General features: G+C 39.4%; 1 protein-coding gene across 2 annotated transcripts in view; it reads left to right on the plus strand.

Moving 5' to 3' along the window:
- DPY19L3 (dpy-19 like C-mannosyltransferase 3) overlaps nucleotides 1-18,314 on the plus strand; it is a 69,758-nt gene that overhangs the window by 47,474 nt on the left and 3,970 nt on the right. For both annotated transcript variants that reach the window (XM_068528727.1, XM_068528728.1), the window contains 6 exons: nucleotides 1,717-1,839; nucleotides 2,221-2,332; nucleotides 2,965-3,021; nucleotides 6,994-7,076; nucleotides 14,374-14,506; nucleotides 16,902-17,060. In XM_068528727.1, coding sequence (XP_068384828.1) covers nucleotides 1,717-1,839; nucleotides 2,221-2,332; nucleotides 2,965-3,021; nucleotides 6,994-7,076; nucleotides 14,374-14,506; nucleotides 16,902-17,060 — 667 coding nt within the window. The remainder of the gene's footprint in view (nucleotides 1-1,716; nucleotides 1,840-2,220; nucleotides 2,333-2,964; nucleotides 3,022-6,993; nucleotides 7,077-14,373; nucleotides 14,507-16,901; nucleotides 17,061-18,314) is intronic.

Genomic DNA, 18,314 nt, shown 5'->3' on the forward strand with positions numbered 1-18,314 from the left:
TACGTGCTTCCCAGTGTGATGCAATATGGAATACATCATATCCCCATGAAGTGTACTTGCCAAAATAAATGAACTTGACTCTAATAATTAACCTCTAGATCTAATTACAAGTTTATAAGAAACATGGGAATAGAGAAATATATTAAATGGCACCACGAGGAGACAATCGGCCAAATCCAGAAGGTAGGAACAGTTATAGGACAAATGATGCATTTTCTTCAACGAGTAAATGCCCTTAAAAGTGGGGATGGGGGAGTACTTTTTTTATTGATTGAAAGATAATTTAAAGAGACATTGATGAAATGCAGTATGAAAGCTTTGGATCCTCATTCAAAGAAACCACCTGAAAAAAGCTATTGCAATAAATAGAAAATAGAACGTGAACTGGGTGTTAGATGATGTTGAAGGGTTATTGTTAATTTTATTGCAGTCATCTTAATGTAGCCATATTTGATTTTTAAAAATCACGTTAGGGTACTTCTCTGGTGACGCAGTGGTTAAGAATCTGCCTGCCGATGCAGGGGACACAGTTCGAGCCCTGATCTGGGAAGAACCCACATGCCGCGGAGCAGCTAAGCCCGTGTGCCACAACTACTGCGCCTGCGCTCTAGAGCCCGCAAGCCACAATTACTGAGCCCGCATGCCACAACTACTGAAGCCTGTGTGCCTAGAGCCTGTGCTCCGCAACAAGAGAAGCCACCGCAGTGAGAAGCCCGCACACTGCAACGAAGAGTAGCCCCCGCTCACCTCAACTAGAGAAAGCCCGCGCGCAGCAACAAAGACCCAATGCAGCCAAAATTAAGTTAATTTTAAAAAATCATGTTAGGCATATGTAATGAGGTATTGTGGTAGGTTAAAAATGTGATCATTGGTTCGTAAAGGAACTGAATTCCAAGTTAATGGATACATTTTTACTTCTTATTTGTAAAAACTAGAAAAATATGAGTAACTACTATGACATCTCTAAAGATCTCTTGTAGTTTCAGTGATTCCAAAATTATATATTCTTTGCTATCTCTTATAATTGAAAGGCTTAAAGGACTTTAAGGTTTTGCTTAAATTAAAATGAAATTTGTTCAATTTTAGTTACTCTAATTCTTAATGCATTTATATTATGACACTTTTAGCCTCATAAACAAATTCAAAATTGATCAGAGCTGATTCACTTTATCTTAGGGAAATAAAACATTTCTAAATATATGAAGGCATAGGTTTCTTATATCTTCCTTTTTTTTTAGTTAGTTATTATTTTTGGCTGCATTGGGTCTTCATTGCTGTGTGCAGGCTTTCTGTAGTTGCGGCAAGCGGGGGCTACTCTTCCTTGCGGTGTGTGGGCTTCTCATTGCTGTGGCTTCTCTGCAGAGAATGGGCTCTAGGCACGTGGGCTTCAGTAGTTGCTGCACATGGGCTCAGTAGTTGTAGCACGCGGGCCCTAGAGCGCACAGGCTTCAGTAGTTGCGGGGCGTGGGCTCAGTAGCTGTGGCGCGCAGGCTCTAGAGCACAGGCTCAGTAGTTGTGGCGCACGGGCTTAGTTGCTCCGCGGCATGTGGGATCTTCCCAGACCAGGGCTGGAACTTGTGTCCCCTGCATTGGCAGGCGGATTCTTAACCCCTGCGCCACCAGGGAAGTCCTTGTATCTTCTTCTTTAAGAAAGATTTAACTAAATCAAAATTAGTTACCCAGCTTTAATTTTTGTATATGTACTATTTTATGCAGTTATTCTACAAATCAGCAACCCATGTATAAAATGGGAGAGTACACAATCGGCCTGAAACCAGAAACTGCCTACAATTTAATACATACGATTCTGTTCGGATTCTTGGCATTGAGTACAATGAGGTATTTTTGTCTTATCTGTTTATTTTTTTATTTGACCACTCTTCACCTGACATAGTTTAGCAATATAATTTGCAAACTGATGATCATCTTAATTAATGATTATGGTTCCCATAAAAATGTCCTTGTTTACTATCTTCTCCCAGTACAAAATATTATTTATAACCAGTTTTTTTCCTAATTACCAATATTCCTCTACTTTTACTTATATGATGGTTCTCAAAAGGCAATGGAATTAATAAGTAACTCCTTGGCAATGGTTTTCTGCATAGTTTTAGTAAGATTTTACTATCACAAATAATACAGCTGTCTTTACAGCTGTCTCAGACTCCAGGTTTCTACACAGCTAGCACTGTTGACCTTTGCCTGCTTCTCTTCTTACAGAATGAAGTACCTCTGGACATCACATATGTGTGTGTTTGCATCATTTGGCTTATGCAGCCCTGAAATATGGGAGTTACTTCTGAAGTTGATCCATCTTTATAACCCAAAGAGGGTCAGTGCTATCTCTTTTTCCATTTCATTTTTATGACTTCTAGTATTTCTTTCATTATCAATTCTGTTGGTTTTGGGTTTTTTTTTCAGTTGTCCATACATCAGTTTGATAAAATGGATACTAAAATTTAAAGCTAAAAATAATTGATACATTATGATTTTATAAGGAATTATTTTTAAATGATTTTATGTTTAATTTTAGCTTCATTTTCTAAATCATTTTTTTTCCAGACCATAAGTTAGATATGTTCATTATACCGAATTTGGAAATACTGAAAAGCACAAAAAGGAAAATTAAAAATCACCAGTAATCCCATTATCCAGAGTTATCGCTATTATTATTATTGTTAATTATTATAATATAAACATAATTACTACTAAGTGTACAGTAATGATTAATGGCCCATAAGTGCAGTTCTGGGTTGTTCTGCCCTATAAATTCACTAGGTGGCAATATGGTAGGAGCTACAAATAGCTTATGAATGATTGACTCAGTTGTCTTGCATATCGGAGACTCATGCTCTGTTAAATTATACTTTTGTTGTTTAAAAAAAAATGTATTTACAAAGCAAAAATGTAAAAGCAAAAATATTCCTAAACACTTGTAATCTAAATAATGTCTTTCTTATATAGATATGTATAATGCGATATTCAATACCGATATTAATACTGCTGTATCTGTGCTATAAGGTAAGGCTGATTGTCCTCATTCCTGTCTTTAATCTATTTAGCAGAATAATTGCTTTGACTCAGTGTACTTTGTGTGTCATTGGTAGAGTGGTTTGCAGAACTTACAAATACTTACAAATACCTACTTAGCTTCTTCTTATGGCAGTTGACATTGATAGGAAGAGTGATGTACTTCCCAAAATGGGATTTAACAGGTAAAAACATTATAACAAAAAAAACTACAATTTAATTATTCTAATTAATTTTGGTTTTGACTTACTAGTCAGCTGATGCAAATTCTGAAAATAAAGATGTTTTCAGACCTATTATGAGGTGAATAAAGGAGAAAAATTAGTTTTCCCTGTTACCTGCGTTTTATAGAGTAAGATCCTAAAATGCATCTTACTTTAACCTACATATTTTATTAGATGCTTAAAATCATCTTTGTAAGAGGGCTGGGCACATATAAATACAGTCTAAGTTTAGCCTTGTTATGTCCTTCAGTTTCAGTAGGAAATAAAGAAATTCTTCATATTCTCAGTTGACTGATTTCTGAAACAGCATTAACTGTGTTTCAATTCTGAGACTCCTCCCCATACGAGACAGTGAGTCTTTCATCACATCTTTGAGATTTAGAGGCTTGAATTGTTACCTGGGCAGGTAGCTTGGATTGTTTTATCCAATTGAGCTCTTATGCTCTCTTTTTAAAAAAAAATCTTACACATTTTTTAAGTTTAGATTTTTTTCTTCAAACTTCATTTTAAGGTAGAACAATGGATTTCAAACTCTACTGTGTATAGTTCCCGATTTGGGAGGGCAGCTAAAGGGAGTGGGGAGGCGGGTGGGACTCTCCTACAGAAAGGATCAGCTATGGCAGCTCAGCTTCTGGGTTTATTTGCTTATATTTTCATGTAAGATTTTATCTGAAGCAAGGGTTTTAGGCTAAAAGAAATGTTTGATAGTCACTGTTAGATACTTCTATTGTAAATATTGCAAAGAATTATGTTCTATCGTGTTCCTATCTATCAAAACATTTGCTGTTATGGGTGGACCACTGTGCCAACTCCCAGATACTAGGAAACATAGAAATAGGTCATTTCTGCCACCATGCCTCTGGGAATTTTATTGCTCTACAGTAAATAAATGCAACTTCTTACAAACATCTGGAAAGCAACAATTAAGGATTAGGCAGAGTATATGTTTAATGATGAACGAGATAGCTTTATTACACATTGATTCTGAGGGGTAAAGCACCCTCCTCACAGAAAAGATGCAGCTCGTCATCATTCCTGTCTCACCACTAAAGACATACACACACCGTAACAGTCTTCTCCCACTGTCTCTGTGTGTAGGCTGAGTTCCTTTATGTCTCAAATATTTATTTGAAAATTTGTTGATTTTTTAATAGCTACTTGAGGACTTAACGTCTCTTGTTCTTGATAACATCGAGGAGGGACTTTATAGAAGAAATAAACAAGCAGCATCAGCATCAGCTGCGAACTTGTTAGAAATGCAGATGTTTGGGTCCTACTCCCGACCTGCTGAATCAGGAGCTCTGGGAGTGGGGTCCAGTGATCCGGGTTTTAACCAGCCCTCCAGGTGGTGCTAATGCACCATCAAACTTGAGAACCCCCTGCAGAGAACAGGGATTCTCAGCAGCGGCACTGTTGACATTTTGTCCAGATAATTCTTTGTCTTAGGAGCCGTCCTGTGCGTTATAGGACACTTAGCAGCATCCGTACCTTCTACCCACTACATGCCAATAGCACCAACTTCCAGCTGTGACAATCAAAAATGTTTCTAGACACTGCAAAATGTCCCCTTGCGGGTGTGGCAGAATCCCTCCCCCAACCCCTCTTGAGAACCACTGCTGTAGAAGAACCAATGGTAGCACTGAAAAGGCCATCATTTCCTCAGGGAGTCTTTGTAGATGTACCCTGAGTAAGAGAGTTAGTAGTAATTCTGAAGAATCCTTCCGAAGACAGGTGGCCTCGCCTCTCTCAGTATTGGACTTCAGGAGAAATCCTAACACATCCAGCTTTCACTGTATAAAATAGTTTACGTGTTTCAGCTTCTCAAAACTGTATTTGTGTTTTATAAAATACAAAATCGCAAAGAAAATAAAGATCTTATGTATATTAGGGGTTACCCTGAAACTGAATATGTTTTCCAACTATTGAACAGATGTATCTGTAAGAAATATGAACTAATATTTCAAAGCCTGATTTAAGTTTTACATAGCACTTATAATGAGGATTTCAAATTTTCTTGTTCATAATACCTGTTTTGCTACATGTCTGCTTAGGATAATCCTGTTTAAAAGGGAAAAAGTATGTGCTAGTCTCCACTCTAAAATCAAGAGTTTAATAAAATTATTGCTCTCGTGTTAGTTAACTTATTTGGATACCTAAAATCTCATATAAACTACTGCTGATCATTTAGGAACAGCATTTAGTTAATTCAACATTTGTTTTCACATTGTTTAAGAAGTTTATCATAAGACTGTGTTACCATATATTAACATTTTCAGAATTAACAGCAACTTTCAAACTAGAAAAATATCTAATAACCATTGAAGTCACAGATTTCAAAATATGTTTTATACGAAAATAATTAAAATATCATTTAAAAGTTGGTATTCTGTTGTTATCAAAATTAATAGGGATAATGGGTAATTGGAATCTTACAGAGGTATCATTTAATCAGTAATTTTTATTACATCTCTTCTGAAACCTAGGACTAATAGTGCTGACACCTGATTTTCTGTCACCAGCACCAGCAATTTTCCTGATTTACCCACCCAGGAGACAAGATATGAATGAGTAGTAAAAATGGCCAAAGATGAGAAGACAAGATAAGAAAGTGATGGGGATAAAAAAACAGCCATAGACCAGTCAGGTGCCACTTTGCTTCTAGTTAGTGGTTCTTAAATAAAAAGATTATACTTGCGACGTTAATGAAGTGTAGATACATTATCACTGGGCTTCTATTTCAATATAGGAAATGAGTTCTGCAGTTCACCTTAGCGTGTAGTTAGATGATCAAGTCTTTTTAGCCAACTGCCATTTGATAAAACAGTGAACATTTAATTAATTGTTGAATTAAACAGACAAGTTATATTAGAAAAGCAGTGGATTCAGAGTGTATTTTTACCTTATATCTGCATAGCTTAAGTTACTCAAGTTGAGTAGGAGGCACCAGTGGCATAAATATAATACTCAGATGTACCAGATTTTCCTGGACCGTCCTACTTTCAAATATTCTTCTCCCCCTTTGTACCTGTAATTATGTTAATAGTCATCAAACAATTTGTCCAGATTTCTAGTTTCAACAATATAAGCACCATATCACACAATGAAAAGTTTCCAGTTGTGACTCTGCCACTCTGATCTGAGCAACTCAGGTTATCTACCTCTCTGAGCCAAGGTCTCCAGACTAGTAAAACGAAAAATAAAAATAGCCATGGTGATGATGCCTTCTGCGTCATCTTTCTCCCTGAGGAGTTGTGAGGGTAAAATGAGATTCTGTATTCCAAAGCATTTTTGTAGCTCTAAAATGGTGCTGTCTTCTACAGGGCACATTCTACATTTAAAGATAAATTACATGAAGTTAGTTAGTCACATTTTTCTCATATCCTGTGAACTTTCTCATGGTTGCTATTCCTGTCTTATCCAAATTAATGTTTTACTAGATATTAACACCACATACAACAGCATTTTTATTAGTGTAAAATAAAAGCTCATTTTTTAAAGTTGGCAACACCTCTATTTCTAATTAGCTCCAGCTCACAATAATTTTGGAATCTTTTCTCAGACTTTATCTCACTTACACTAGAAGGTTGACTGCAGAAGTGAAGTAGTTCTAATATTCCAGTTACCGTGTTTATTTAGTTCACAAGTTATATGCAGTTTCTCCTTTTTCACTTTAATCTTAGTGATAGTTGTGGGTCTGGGGGTGGATTTTGGTTTTGTTTAGTTTTGTTTTTAATTTCAGTTCTGGCCAGGAATGATGGATGAACTCTCCGAGTTGAGAGAATTCTATGATCCAGATACAGTGGAGCTGATGAACTGGATTAAGTAAGAGGATTTTTTTTTTTAACTTTTAAATTTAAAGTGCCTTTGAAGAGTCACTGTAGACCTCATTTGGTTTTTGGTTTTTTGGTTTTTTTCTGAATCTAATTATGAAGATACATTCATTCTCAAGTTTTTCTTTAAAACTCTATATTTGCAAATAACTTCTTTCCATTCAAAAAATATTCTCTAACCACAATCCCGTGAAGAAGGGAAAGTACCAATATGGAGAGGGAAACAGAATCAGAGGATGCATTTCAAACCAGTGACAGCAATGGAAATAAAGTTTTATATTCTCTGCCAATTTTATCTTTGTCATTTCTTTCGTTTTAATACCATTCAGATTTTCTATTAATACTGACACATAAAATATTCTTTCCTTGTTAATCACTTAAAAATTAGACTGTAAAGTACAGTTAATTACAGTCATACTAGCTCAGTGCAGATTTCATTTTAACTAATCATATTGCCCAAGATTAGGCCTAGAGAAAATTTAAAATTCAAAAGCTAGAGCTTTTCCTTTCTTGAACATAATAATGCTTTCATGTTATATTGGTTTTTATTTTTGCCTGCACGGTTGCTTTGCCTCAGCATTCAGCATCAGAATGAGACTTGTGTTTTTCAAAGTTTTGTTCATGAAACCTGCCTCCCACCAGCAAAAATAAACTTTTTTACCCAGAGCAGCATTCCTGTGCCCTGTAATATTGTATTTCCCTATTTTATAACCAAAAAGCAGCAGTGTAATTATTCACACTTAAACAGGTGTCGCAAATCTTATGTGACATATTCTGAAAGCATCGGCTGTATTGTCTCCATCACTTAGAATTTTAGTAGCCATATTGGCACTTGCTGGTGACTAATGTTTACTAACCAGTACAGTTGAGCACTGCTTGTGTATTAAGAGATGGTAGATGTTTGATAGCTTAGGTCTCTTGAGTACAATACATGGATTTTATAGAGATTTGTATCTAAAATACATATGTGGCTTTGGTCCCAATTTTGGACTGGGTTGACTAGATGCAATGAGTATAAGTTTTCATATATTTTCAGTGCTGAGAGTACGAAGTAGTGCTTTGTCTTTATTTATTTAACTTTAAATCATGGCAGACAATTATAGAGTAAGTAATTCCTTCAGTATTTATTGTGTAAGGGAAAAGAGGGTTATTCGTATAAAGAAAAGCTAATTACTTTTGCATTAGCTATAGTCAACTGGAAATTTATGACATGTGCATCTGAAGGTGAGGCTGATATTTTCTGTTTTTCAAATTGCACCATTGATAGGAATGGTGTAGGGTACCCAGTCTGGTAGAATCCTGAAGGTGGCAGATCTTCTGGATCTACTTGGATTGGCATTTTAAAACATCTCACCTCTACTCCCCAGCCTTTTAGGAATTAATTGTAGTGTCATTAAAATTTTATCCTAGCAGAGTTGTCTTTGGCTGTGTCAAACAGGGTATACTTTTTGTAACGCCTTTATTTTCATGCTTTTGCTCACAGAAAATTATTTAAAATAACATTTCTGGTTCTGAAAAATTATGGATGAGAGCTTATTCCATGTGTAAAGAAGATAATCTTTTACTCTGCATTTGGGGAAGTGGTCTTTGTTCTTACATTCTCCTTTTACTAACAGTTCTTCTCCCTGTATGTAGACTTACTCTTTTCACTTTTTAAAAATTCTCAGCAACTGAAGGATTCGTATTGTTCCAAAAAATTGGTTCTATTGTGATCTAATCTTGCCTGTTTTCCCTTCAAAGTCTTCAAATCTAAATTATTGTTTTTGCAAAATAGCTGCTAGGCATGTTTGTGAAATAAGCTTAAGTGATGATGAATGTATGCCAAAATAGGGTCTGTTTAGACACGAAGTGTATTTGTTTAAATCAACATTTAAATCAGCTCTGGTCTGTAGACTTCAATTCCAAACACAAGTGCATGCATTTATTATTCTTTTAACCTGCCCTGATTTCTTCTGTGTTTAAAACATAAAATATGACCTTCTGCTTTCACTCCACTACCTTGATTAGTCACACAGTGTTTGTGATATTAGTAGGTCTGAGCTGTGCTAGAGAAAAGGCTGTGGGCTAAGGATACATGGAGTGTATCTGAAAATCTGTTTGAAATTGTCTAAGGGCAGCAGCCAGACCTCTGGTCCCCACCCAGCACTGTTAGTGAGGGACACCTCCTCCCCATCCTGTCTGCTTCTGTTCTCAGATAACCAAAGTGATACACTCACATCTGTCCTTTGTCAGGGCGGTCGTGACAGCATCTATTGGGGTGGGAGCGCAGCTTCCCTTACAGGATGGCTGCCTGCCCTCCGGGATGAGTGAGAACAAGGAACAGTGACCTGCAGAAACTCGAGGGGACACAAATGACCCTCCACTTTGGCACAGGGCAACTCTTGCGTAAAGTGTTGAGAAGAAGCTACCGCCATCTCCCAGTCTGCCTCGTGTACTTGATGCTGGGGCTCCATGCTTGATGCTTCGGGATTAAATTCTCTTTAATCAGCAAGGATCTTTTGTTGCAGTCAGGCCCCCAGAGTCTTCCCTATGAGAAGTAGGGCGACATCTGCGTGCCTTCCACAACCCCGGCCGGTGTGTTCACCGGGCTGGTTACCTGCCTTCCACGTTATACTGAGGTGCTGCATGCCCTGTTTTCCAGCAGATTTAAATGCACGTGTTCACATTAACCCCTTTTTACTGATGATGTTTCCTGAATACGAAGATTAAAAACCTGGTTTTTTGTTGTTTTCTTACTTTCTGGTATCTCTTTCAGCAAAACCCAGTTAGTACTTTTATAGGTTTTATGTGTGATTAGAAAGCACGTTTACTTCATCAAGGCCAAGTGCCACAGCAATTGGTAGTTCATACCTCGTTCCTTAGAGTGTTTCATTTTTGGCTCCTGAAACATTTCTTTGACATTGTGCAATTAAGATAGACTGTAGATTTGACTGTTTTGAAGTGTGACATTTTACCTACTTGGCTTTAGGAGATTTTCACTAGAAATAGTTTCTTTCCAGTGATGAAGCCTGCATGTGCAATATTTTCTCAATGGGCCTGAGAAAATGGACCAAACTTCCTTCACATTTAATCAAAGCAGAGAGAATTACTGTATATTTTAAACATGATGTTGGTTAAGTTCAGACCTTAAATGCCTGTAAGCCTCTTTTATACTTAATGAATCATTTTGTGGCATTTGCATAATTCTATAAATTTTTGAAGTGTAGATAAAACAGATGTTCACACATTATATTATAATGCTTAGTTTCCCCATTAGTTCAACAGTAATTAGCTTGTTGAAGCTTAGAGCTTCAAGAATAAATGAGATTATTTGTTCAAAATGCCATCAGGTCTTCCTGGAATGACACTTAAATTATATAATGTAAATCCATTTGACCTGTGAGTCCTTGTCATTATTTAGTGACATTTCTTACAGAATAAATTGTTTGCAGGTTGGGCAGCCTGCTATGGAGCTTGGCAGAGAACTATAAAAACAAATTATTCTTTCATTTTATACATCATTTGTTCAAACATTGGTAAAAATTGCTTTGTTTTTCTATAATAGAGAAGTGTCATTCAGTGGTTAAAAAGCACATTAGCTATTTTAGACACAGACCACAGACTGTGTCAGCAAAAGTATCTGTGAAGGAAGAATACCCATCATTACATCTGTCATACTGCATATTTTAAGTTAAAGACAAAGAATCCCTTCTCCCTTTGCCTACTGAGTTTACCACAGAAAATGTAAAATACTGTGAATCTAGGTTTTTAAAGTCTAGAAAATGTGATTTTTTTTTTTTCATTTTGTTTCACTTTGCTTGTTTTACTTTTTGCATTTGCTTTACGGCTAAACTTAAGTATTTAAGAGAGCAGTTAAATATCCCAGATTTACCATAGGGCTAGCATATAAAACCAAATCAGACAATCAAGTGAATAAACACCATCTCTAGTATGCTTGGAAGTCAGTCGTTGTCAAAGAAATATTATATCTAATCCATGAGGGTACTTGTATTTTGCTATTTAAAATAAAACCAAGGACCTTTAGTGAAAGACTGTTAAAAATCCAGAGGACTGTAGCACCAGCAGTTGAGACGGATTGCGTTTCTTTTAAACTTCCTGACTTCACTAATGAGGCCAAACATTAAAACGTGTCACAATCGAATGAGCTTTGTTCCATTTTTCCCTCAACTCCTCTAAGTAGTCATGTGACATGACTTGCTCACCTGGTGATGGCTGCTGTTGCCTTGGGGACCGTACCCACTGGGGCGGCAGGGAGCAGCAAGTGCTCTGAGAGCCTGCAGAGGAGAGAGGCCGTATTTACTGTGTCTGATGTGTTCCGTTTCCAGCATAGCTGCAGGCCCACAGAAAGCAGTCGTCAGTATGTGGTGGACTAACTATGGGCTTGTTTTGAAGTGTTTGCCTGTAATGAGAGCTGGGTCTATTAGCCAGTAAGCTTCTTGAAGACAGGGTATCACCAGCCCTGCACATAGTAGGCCCTCAGTAATAACTTTTGGCTGAATAAAGAATAACCTTATAACTCCCCATCAAGCAGTTTCGGAATTTTGACATTTTAAACCTTTGTGAACTGTATAACTCATCAAAGTATTGTGATGATAGCCCAGGAAGGGGCGGGTGAAACCTTTGTCATTAGCCATGAATAGATAACAGGCCAGTCATCTATCTCTGCCACAACTAGAAACAGCTCTGTGCATCTCCCTGATGCTGAATCCTGTTATATATTCAAAATGATGATGCTGAGACAGCCTAAAGATTTGAATGGATACTATCAGCTCAGCTGCTGGATTTGTCGTTTGTGAAGAGAGACAGGTTTGGCACTCTTAGGCAGTAAGACTGTACAGACCAGGATGGTTCTCTCTCTGTTAGCTCTCACCTCTACCTCATGTTTTGCCAGACATGGAGACCAGACTCATCTTCTCCCTGCATTCTAAATCTCTTTGGTTCAGAGGACCCAAAGGCAGCCACTTTGTGGCATTAATTGTATAATTTATTGCAGTAGAATGGTTTGTGCCAGTTAAGAGTATGCAGAAGGAAAGAAGACTGGTTTGGGAAAATGGTGACATTTTCTTTAATTTTATTTGTCCATATTTATTGTCTTTAGCAATTATGGTACACTATAAATGAGGGCAGCATGGTCTATATGGCACAGACTAAGCGTTTAGTAAGTATTCATTGAATAAAATGGAATTTTTATATAAACCTTTCACTAAGGAACTCAGTGCACCTCTTTTCATTTAAACCCTCCTATTTCCCTGACCACATGGGACACATGTCAAGAACTCCTTATAAATTGCTGGTTCAGGGGGACAGAGCAGACATCTGTTTATGCCTGTGTTCCTGGGTCTGGTTGTCAGAATGATGACATCCCATGAAGCACAGCCAAGTTCACATAAAAGTTTTTCTCTTGTAATCCATTCTGGGGTCTGACAGGAATAAGGGAGGGTGCAGATTGTGTCATTCCCTGTGTGCTCCTTGTAATTCTATCCACTTTTTTATCAGTTAAGAAAGCTTATTGGAATTCGAGTGAACAAGAGTGTCACTGTTAGAAGATCTTGCATTTTCCAAAAGTAAATTACTTGTAACTGTTTCAGCTTGAGCTGTAGGATGCCTTGCTTGTAGACATCCAGAGGCCTTTGTTGGGTGGCATTCGTGCTGTAGTCTTAGCATTAAAATGGAGTAAGTAGAACATCCTCATGGAATATGTGAATATGATGAGGCTTCTCTTAGAAACTTGAACACTAGAGCAAGTTTCATGCCCTGATGTCCAGATACATTGAGGAGAACGGCCTGCTGTGGCTTTTTCTGCAAAGTATGTTGAGCTTTAATGATTTCAATTAGACTCCTTCTCAAAAAAACTATGTCCATCATTTTAACTCACCCTATCAGCCATACACTCCTTGTTCTTAAAACAAGAAGGGTGAATATATCTTGCAGTAGTCCTACTGGGCCTGTATCAGAAATTCTGCATTGAGGAGAGTCCATGGAACAGCCGTTATGTTCTTCACAATAAAATGACACCTTGTTGATTTGCAGGTGGCTCCCAGGTTTTTAAAAAAATGGAAGGGAATTAAATGAACTACTAAGATTCTTTTTTTCCGGGGGAAAAGGAAAAATGCTTTCACAGAAATCAGGAAGTCTTTCCTTGGCCCTCCATCACTGTCCCTTGCATCCCATGGGGAGGCAGAGAATCACAGCTTGGTGATAATTGGAAAGTGAAATCTTAATTTAATATCAGAATACCCTGTGTTCCTTAAGATACATGTAGTCTTTCGTAATCAGGACTAAAGGAAAGGAATACATAAAATACTTCTGCTTCCACATCAGAAATATTGTACATCTTCATACTGAGTATGATAAGATAATAAGATATCTGCTAGTTCAGAATCTTCTTTCCGTGTTCTCCTGTTTTTACTAATTCTTTTTTTCTAAAAAGTAATTTATAGTAATGTCTGTGATCTTTTTTTCTTGTTTTAACCAAAAACCCTTGGAATTGACTCATGGCAACTGCAGTTTCTGGCTTTATAATTTGTTTTACTCTAGGCAGCCCTTTTAGTTAAGTTTAATACAAAAAGCCCTGGCAGTCTTCTAAGGCCTCGTGTTAGAATCTGCGTCTTTGCAACAAGAGCAGGAGAGGGTTGTGGGTTTTAGCCTAGAAGACTCAGGAGATACCCACATCCTAAGACAATTCATTATAAGAGTAAACCCATCAAAACAGTAAATTAGAAGCTTCCCAATCATTGTCAAAAACAAATAGGAAAAATTTCATAAAACAGTTTGAGTGTAAATCAGAATCTCCAGCAGCCTCCTGTGTTTTTCCCGACTCATAGCCCTTCCTAACATAGCTGGGTGATCCTGAGTGTGTGATACTATCTTCGTGGAAGCCTTAGCAGTGAGGTTAATTTAGACTCTAAAATCTTTTTTTTTTTTAACATCTTTATTGGAATATAATTGCTTTACAATGGTGTGTTAGTTTCTGCTTTGTAACAAAGTGAATCAGTTATACATATACATATATCCCCATATCTCTTCCCTCTTGCATCTCCCTCCCTCCCACCCTCCCTATCCCACCCCTCTAGGTGGTCACAAAGCACCGAGCTGATCTCCCTGTGCTATGCGGCTGCTTCCCACTAGCTAGCTATTTTACGTTTGGTAGTGTATATATGTCCATGCCACTCTCTCACTTCGTCCCAGCTTACCCTTCCCCCTCCCCACGTCCTCAAGTCCATTCTCTGGTAGGTCTGCGTCTCTATTCCTGTCTTGCCCCTAGGTTCTTCATGACCTTTTTCTTTTAGCTCTAACACTCCAAGGAAGGCTGTGTTTGCTGGAAGCATGCAGTTACTGGCCGGCGTCAAGCTGTGCACGGGAAGGACCTTAACCAACCACCCGCACTACGAGGACAGCAGCCTGAGAGAGCGAACCAAAGCGGTGAGCGCCTCTCCCAGCTCTTTGTGGGGCAGCAGCGGGCTGGCCCGTGTCTGGTAAAGCCGGGGCTCCTGCTGCCTGCGGGTTATGAGGGGAAGGCAGAGCTGAAGTGCCTGTCAGGACTTGCGTCTCCAGAGTCTAGACCTTGGCCTGCCCCGTCTGTTAAAGGCATGCTGTTTCGGCCTTCTGTTCCTCTCGGGTAGAAGAGTAAACTGAGGAGGAGGACACCTTGAGATGTACAGGGCAGAGTGTTAGAGGACAGAGTCCTCAGAGCTTTGAACTGCAGAGAGAAGGAAAGGGGGAGAGGCATACTGGTCACATTTTTTAATGGGCTGTTTCTCGTGTGTGTGTGTGTGTGTGTGTGTGTGAGAGAGAGAGAGAGAACAGGCAACACAGCCACACAGTTAAAAAAGCTCAGCGCATGCAAAAGAGAACATAGTGAAAAGTCTCCATCCCACCCCTGTCTTCCAGCTACTGGTTCTCCTCCCAGGAGGCAAATAACAGTACCGGTAATTTTATGTATATACAAATGTGTGTGTGTGGAGATATACACGAATTCATATTCTTTCCCCCCCTTTTTACAAAAGAACTAATTACATCTTGCTTTTTTTGGCACTTCATGTATTTTGGAGATCACTCCATATCAGCATATCCACAGCTTCCTTGCCATTTTTAAAGCTGCATAATATTTTGTCACGTGGATGTGGCAAATTTTATTTGACCGTTTAGGTTGTTTCCCTGTCTTCTGCAATTATACAGCAATTTCCCAAATGAGACGCCTGTGTAAGCATCGCTCTGCACAGGCACAAAGTGTCTGTCTACACATGAGGTTCTTAGAAGTGAAGTTGCTGGGTCACAGGGTGTGGGCATTTGTAATCGAGGTAGAATTACCAAGTCTGTATGAATTATGCCAGTTTACACTCCAGTCAGTGCTACAGAAGTGTACCTGTCTTAGTCCTCGCCAGCAGTGGTTTCAAACTTTTTAATGTTTTATATCAGTCACTTCTTAATCTTGGTGGCTGAAAATTTGTTGAAAAGTCTTGTTTGGGGGGTGAGATTTAACTAGCCTAAAAGTAAATGATTTTTACTAAATACTCCATTTTTAAGAGAATCGTCTTAACATAGATTTCCTGCTAAAATGGGAATTTTTCAGCTAGCCCAAGTGTTCCAGATGGCCCTGAGTTAGCTAGAGGAAGAGGGGAGGGTACCTGGATCAGCAGACCCCAGAGTTCAGCTAGGAGGTGGCCGCCACTTTGACTCGAGAGAGATGCAGATAGAGACACGTCAGAGGCACGGGGAGTCCTGTGTTCCGTCCTCTCCAAGATCCAGTCCCTGCCTAGGTGCTGAGTTTTATGCCCTAAAAACTGATAATCTTGAAGGTCCTAGTGCCCTTCTTCAGTCATGACCTTCAGATCCTTGGAATGCCTTAGTCTGAGGCTGGTGCTGGACTGCAGGCAGGATGACCTTGCAGTGTTAGCCGTAGAAGCAGATAACCCCCCACCATTTCAGCATAGCCGTTCAGACCTGCTGACCTAGGCTCTCAGAGCCCAGTCTCTTAAGTCAGAGACATATCACTAGAAATCAGTGGGCGACAAAGGAAGCAGCACCTCTCTTTACTACCCCTCCCCCGACACACACACACACACCATTCTACCTTTCCCAGCGCTAAGTCCCAGGATATAGGCCACTCACCATTTGCGTGTATTCACTTAAGGTGTGTGAAGCTGGTGGTGACTGGGAAGGCGTGCCTCCTGTTGAACTGCCACTGGGCGCTGCAAGTTGCTCTTCCTCCAGGAAGGACGAGAGAGAGAGATAAAGTGTAGGGTCTCCTGGTCAAGCTGAGTGCAGCAGGACAGCAGTAGAGCAAGGGTGCTGCCCCTGTCTGGGGCCAGGGACCCTATGGGGGTCCTGTTCCCCAACTGCCACTCTCAGAAGCTGGGTCTCCTTACAAGTATCTGTGCCTCCAGACTGTACCACCACCCCTAATGGACCCTTTTAGTCTAAAGGTCCCCTTTTTAAAGGCAGAGACTGTGTCTTATTTACTTAATCGCATTATTTACCTTGGTGAAGCATTCTTAGAATTGGCATCTACTGATGAATATATTCATAACTCAGTACATCCTAAATCCAAACCTTTTTGGCGTCTAAATCCAAATGTATTCAGCATGACACACTCTCCCCCATCCCAACAACTTTTTTTTTTTTTTTTTTGGGAATTTCTCACACACACTCCAGGACTACAGGTGACTGAGCGACCTGCACAGGAAGAGGCGGGGGAGCTGGGTGTCTGCGATTAGGCTCAGCCCCTGTGGGAGGTTGCAGCAATAGATAGTCCTTGACGAGCTTCCCAGCAGTTAAGTGGTATTTTGCCCTATTCCATTTTTATCTTGTTTTGAAGGTCTATCAGATATATGCAAAGAGGGCCCCAGAGGAAGTGCACGCCCTGCTAAGGTCCTTTGGCACCGACTACGTGATCCTGGAAGACAGCATCTGCTATGAGCGCAGGCACCGCCGGGGCTGCCGGCTGCGGGACCTGCTGGACATCGCCAACGGACACGTAAGCGCGCCATCCGCCACGTGCGGGGCGTCCCCTGGGGAGGAGAGGGTCCAGTGTGAGTCCTAAGGAGTGTAACTACCTTTATACCTTGTAGAATTGCACAATGGATCAAGCATTCACCTCCGTTGCATTCTGCAGAACCCCTACCTTGGCACGTTAATGACTTGCCCCGGGGGCTGGAGGGGCGGGAGAGATGGGAGGGGAGCTCTTGTCCCCAGTGTCACACCAAACAGAGCAACTGTGTCTTCAGCTGGTCTGTGCCATGAGGCTCTGCATAGAATTTATTTTTTAAGGTTTTGCTACTAAAGTGAAAAAGAAAACCTCAACCTTTTAAACCGCTGCTCCAAAGCGTCATTTTGGCTTATACGAGTGGCCATGACGGCGGTGCACCAACCCACCACCCACCTCCCAGCCTGTGTGGTAGAATCTCACTCCTCTCCCTGCTCTCTTGTTGCGTGTCCCTTTTTGTCCACTGGCACACTTCCACAAAGGTGGCTTTCTGTGGCCAAGCTTACACTCCTGAGCACGAAAACAAGCTACTTCTCTTTTCTTCCTTCTGAGGAAAATGTTTTCGGAGCTATGCCAGGTCTCAGATAGAGAAAACAGAAGATTTTCATCCTTTAGAGGTGGTGTGTGCTGTAATTATTGGTATAAAAGCTGATATTTCTAAAATGAGTGGGGGAAAAAAGTGATAAACCTAGCCTACATCTGAAAAAAATAAATAAATAAAACCTTGACTGTACAGAATTTGAGATTGAGAACACTTAAGACCTACTGTCTTAGCAAATTTCAAGTGCAGAGTACAGTATTATTAACCCTAGTCACCATGCTGTACATTAGGTCACCAGAGACTTACTCATTTCATAACGGCAAGTTTATACCCTTTGACCAACATGAATGTATTGATTAACTTGATTGTAGTAATCATTTCACCATGTATATGTATATCAAATATCAGATTGTATACCTTAAATATATACAATTTTATATGTCAATTATGCTTCAATAAAGCTGAGGCAAAAAAAGAATATGAGATCTGATTTTTGCTCAAGGAAAATAACTGTCCATAACTATCTTGAATTCAGAGGAGGTACAGACCAAATACATGCATTTAAATTTTGCTTTGTGTGTAACTTTTTCTAACTAGGCCATCTAATGAGTTGCAGAACTTTCTCTGGTCATAGTAATTCTTCTGTGTATTTCATTTTTCGAGAGGGAATGGTGTAGTATGTTCCTCAGGACAAGGAGATCCAA

The sequence above is a fragment of the Eschrichtius robustus genome, chromosome 19 (genome assembly GCF_028021215.1).
Source record: "Eschrichtius robustus isolate mEscRob2 chromosome 19, mEscRob2.pri, whole genome shotgun sequence".
In the NCBI taxonomy this organism is placed as follows: Eukaryota; Metazoa; Chordata; class Mammalia; order Artiodactyla; family Eschrichtiidae; genus Eschrichtius; species Eschrichtius robustus.